Source organism: Cololabis saira, chromosome 8 (genome assembly GCF_033807715.1).
Source record: "Cololabis saira isolate AMF1-May2022 chromosome 8, fColSai1.1, whole genome shotgun sequence".
Taxonomy (NCBI): domain Eukaryota; kingdom Metazoa; phylum Chordata; class Actinopteri; order Beloniformes; family Belonidae; genus Cololabis; species Cololabis saira.
Window position 1 is genome coordinate 25524769 of NC_084594.1, and position 4858 is coordinate 25529626.

At 40.5% G+C, this 4858-nt stretch overlaps 1 protein-coding gene across 1 annotated transcript; it reads right to left on the reverse strand.

Annotated features, from left to right (window-relative positions):
- Positions 1-2962: 2962 nt before the first annotated feature.
- hrh1 (histamine receptor H1) lies at positions 2963-4654 on the reverse strand. The gene has a single exon (XM_061728559.1). It carries the CDS (start codon positions 4617-4619, stop codon positions 2976-2978), a length of 1644 nt encoding a protein of 547 aa, XP_061584543.1. The 5' UTR covers positions 4620-4654; the 3' UTR covers positions 2963-2975.
- Between the last annotated feature and the right edge of the window lie 204 nt (positions 4655-4858).

Sequence of the window (4858 nt, forward strand, 5' to 3'; positions counted from 1 at the left end):
TGATGGGAGCATCATTAACAAAGTATTATTTATTTGAAACATTTGTTTTCTGATTTCAGTAATCATGCCACGAGAAAATACAATTTTAGCCGTCAGCTGCTTGACTTTATTGTTGGTGTCCAATTTAAAATACTAATACAATTAACACAAATATACATTCAAAAGACACAATATGCAGTAAGCCCACCCTCAGTCAAAGTCAAAGTATTTATTTTCTCTGTAGAACATTTTTCAAGAAAGAAAACTAACAGACGGTGTGTATTCACTCGTTACATAATAATAACTTCCAGCTCAATGTCAGCCCCCTCTGACTGTTTGATTCAACTAAGGAGCTAGTCACGTCCTGTCCATGCGTCCTCAAGAGAAATAACAAAGGTCTCGATTGTGTTGTCATCTTGACACATTATCTTGTTGTAGTACCATTTCAGAGACTGCATGATTCACATATTGACCATATAAATGCAGTAATGTGCCTCGTACATGAGAATAGGCTGCATTTTTTTTTTTATTCCTGACTAGTTTTTGAGATTGAACACATGCTTTGATGTGTAGTGGGTAGATGGGTAGTGTATTTGTGCTTAAGGTTTCATGAACCCGGCATGTCATGTTAAAAATGATTGTATTCCCAAAGCATTGTTGAATAATATCTGTGACTCTAAAACTAATGATATGACCAAGATGCTGCTTAACATTATATATCAGATAAGTGTTTAAAAAGAAAAAGAAAAACCTTTGCAATGACTTCACAGTGGAGTAGAACACAAAGCCCTTTTTTCAGTTTAATTGAGCAACTGATTGCATGTGGTTACTCTACACATACAAAACAAACTTTTTTTTCCCAAAACACAGTTATTTACTTTTAAGAAAATACAATGTTGCGTTCATGTTTTACTTTCTTCATATTCCCATGTTACTGATGTGTCCCTTCCTCTGGACATCATCTGGATCTTTCACATCACAATAATGCTCACGCTGTACTTCTCCTGCTTCTTTTTTTGACAGATTTAACAGTAATAATCAAAGTTTTTCATTGTGTTCTTTATGGGTTCAGCTGCATTCAACCTAAAGAGAATTCTTCAAAGTCAGGGTAAGGGATTTCTGGATACCATCAAATCTATTGATTTTTGAGACAAAACATCAACAAAACACAAAAAGCTATCCAAGCTTTCCCAGTCCATGATGTGATTTTCCCTTTCATAGTGATCAGTGATAGCTGACTTGTAGTGTTTCTGTTGTCCCTTTTCTTGTAATAAAGCTCCTCCCTGTCTCCCCGAGGTATGTTTTAAAGCATGAGTGGCACGGCATTTCATAAATGGTTTTGCATTTGTTTTCTGGGTGTATTTTGTCCTTGGGATGAACCAGTATCTGGCACAGTGTTGTGTGTGGTTTGACGGGTGTGTTGATGTTGTATTTTTTCATTGACCTTCGGATGCGTTCTGTGAGTCCTCTTATGTACGGCTGGGTTACTACACCTCGGTATTCTTGTTTGTTTGTTTCTTCTTTCCCCTGGGGTGTTTCTATTTCTCACCTGTCCTGCTCCTTTGGTTATTGCCCACTGTGGATACTGGCATCTTCCCAGTGCGTGCGGGATGTTCCGATGTCCAGAGGAGGTATTGGTCGGTGTGTGTACTTTTATTTTTACGTCTCCGTTATGAGTGTGCTGTATGTTCAAGTCCAGAAAGGCTATAGATTTTTCTTTTTCCTCTTCATGTGTGAATGTTATATTGCCAGTAGTGTATATGGTGTTCAGGTGGTCTGTCAGTTATTGTGTTTCCTGTTTTGACTTTTTCCAGGATGTCGTCCACATAGTGTTTCCATAGTGATGGTCTGTATTGCTCTGGGGTTGGTTTGAGTGCTTGCTGTTCCAGGTCTTCCATTAAAAAACTACACACGATGGCTGACAATGGGTCTCCCATGGCGAATCCTTCTTTTTGTCTGTAGATGGTGTTTCTGAGGGCAGAGGGTGTGACTCACCTGTTAAATCTGACAGGTGAGTCACGCCTCCTGGCACATCAGCTGATAAATGGCGGGTCACACACACCATCTCGTGACTTGGATGAAGGCGAAAGGAATTGCCGAAACATGTCAGGTATTTAAAAAACCTAAATATTCTTGTCCGACGAAAAGACTCAGCAAATTAAGTTGTTTAAGCCTGTTTTTTTGCTCATGTTTACATCTTTGTGTCTATTCTACACGTGGGAAAGCACCAAAATGTAATCTGTTGACCACACAGTGAAATAATTTAAAAGGTCCTTGTATGAAATTCACATGCATTAAAATGTAGCAATTCCCAGAGTGCACCCCCCTGCCTTAAGACACTGTATAATTGCGGTGAAAAAATTTAATATTTTGCTCTCTACAACACATTTGGAACATAATAATGGAAAACAAGATAACTGTTTCTTGAGTCTAAAATGCTGGTTGGTTGTTATAGTTTTCAAGGCACAGAGATTCCCCAAAGTAGAAATCCTTTTGCCACGGAGGACTTAAAGTTGGTGCCAAGAGACAGTAATTTAGGTTAATTTAGGTAATTAAGGTTCAGGACAATGGGGTGAACAGATGTATTTTTACTTATTTATTTTTTAGTCCTCAGCTTTGGATTTCATATTCTTTACCAGCCAGCTTTTTGGACCCAGTTTTGCTCTTGCTTCCCTTTTGTTTCTTTTTTCTATTAATTGATTTATTTTGTTACACTAAATTCATGTTCCCTTTGCTGATATTGAGAGATCACAATCTCTTTGGTTTAAATGCCTGTGACTCTCCACAAACTGTATTGATAGTGGAAAAGACAAAACATTAAAATTGGATACTATCTTGAACTAAAGTCAAATGGTGGGCTACAAAAATAAAAATCAAAGCATAACGTACAAGAAATGACACTGACACTGAAAACATGTACCTATGAACTCTTCATTTTGCACACCATTTAGACACATCTGAACTGTCTCGATTGTTTTCCCTGCATGCCCACTTGGTTAAAAATGAATTTTGAGAATATTTTTGAAGACCCGTTTGAAGTTTCCATTGCAGAGAGGGTATATAAAAGGGTTCAAAGTAGAGTTCATGTAACCTAGCCATATGGTGAACATGTGAAGATCATGGTGCACACACTCCTTACAGAATGCCATGACCATGAAAGATATAAAGTACGGTATCCAACACAGTAAGAAAACAGCAATAATGCAACCCAGCTGCTTGGCCGCTTTGTGCTCCTTATGAATCCTCAGACTTTGAATACGGTGTCTCGACTGGTCGATAAACCTGTGCCACGCCTGTCTCAGAGTTACAGCGTTGTTCGGGTCTATTTTGGCGTCTTCAGCGACTTCCTCAGGCCACGGCAGAGCTTGACTCGGGTCATAGCTGTTGTAGAGCACAGACGTGTATCTCTGCATGTCTGACACTTGACTGTCACATACTCCGCTCACCAAGTTCGGCACTGTGACATGACATTCATTAAGTGAGGCTTGAAATTTGCCCTCATTGCCCCCACCTGAGCAAGTGGCATCCTGTGCAGCTGGTGGTTGGCTCAGTTGAATCGCTGCGTCTGGCTGAATCTCTTCAGGAGACAAAGAGCATGTTTTAGATTTGTGTGCCATTCTGAATCGTTTTGTTGTCATGGAGAGCAATGACGTCTGTTGACGCTTTACACCAATTTTTCGGTGCGCTCTTAAAGCAACACCTTGGGTTTTATCAGAATCCTCAAGGGCATATGCCTGGTCGAGGGTGTTTTGGTCCAGCAATCTGTCTTTTTTTGATTGTTTCATTGAAACCGCTTTATCTTTCATGGAGGATTTTGAGTCAATTTTCTCTGTACTTGGCGCATTTCCTTCATTCTGGTTTTCAGCAAATGAATCGGTCGGGTGAATGATTTTCTTCCTGTCTCTTAGATGCTGCCGTACCGCCAAGTAGATATGCGTGTAAAACCACAACATCAAAATTGAGGGTATGTAGAAATTGAAAACTGCAGTAATGACTTTAAACCATGTGACAAAACGAAAGTCTGTGTCACAATTGTTCTCCTCCTCAGGTTTGAGGTCTACATGTGTGAAAGATCTCCATCCTAATATAGGAATAATCCACATTATTGACAGTAGCCAAGCTCCGGAGATCATTACGCTGGCTTTTCCCCGTGTTCGATATTTCAGGTATTTAAGCGGTTGTCTGACTGAGCGGTACCGATCCAAACAGAGGATAAACAGGCTGAAAATGGAGGCTGTGCTGGCTACGTAGTCCATAATCAGCCAAAACTGGCATACAGCCCGACCCAGCTTCCACTTGTCCTCCAACAGATACACCAAGTTCAGAGGCATAACTGTCATTCCCACGATGAGATCTGCCACTGAGAGGCTAACGATGTAAAGGTTCCCCACAGTGTGGAGACTCTTCTCCTTTTTGACAGCATACAGCACCAGCAGGTTCATTATGATGGTGAGGAGGCACAGCAGTCCGAGAAAGACTCCCAGCAGGGCGCTGTAGAATTGGTCGTGAAGGGTCACGGTATGATTTTTGGCCCGAGTATCACCATCAAAGAGGCCATGCCAGGTGTTACTGTAGTTGACGTAGCTGTCGGTGTAGAGGTGCAGAGAGTCTGTGGACGGTGACGGACCAGATTCCATCATGTCAGGTGTCAAGGATGCAGTCACATTTTTGGCAGTTGGTATCAAGTGTGGTTATTTGTTAGCAGGTTCTGATTAGCCTGTTTTTTAAGGTAACTATGACAGAGCATGACGAGAATAGCACCTTTAGTTTGCAAAGAAGATATTTCTTCATTAATCTTGGTCAGTGGTCCTTTATGTTGAAATTCCAATCTGGAAAGCAAAGAAATGTGATGGGTGAGGCATTTTTTTGTTTGTTTTTC

Bases quoted from the DNA above. Each gene is read 5' to 3' on its own strand.
- hrh1 (XM_061728559.1), bottom strand. From the start codon at position 4,619: ATGATGGAATCTGGTCCGTCACCGTCCACAGACTCTCTGCACCTCTAC.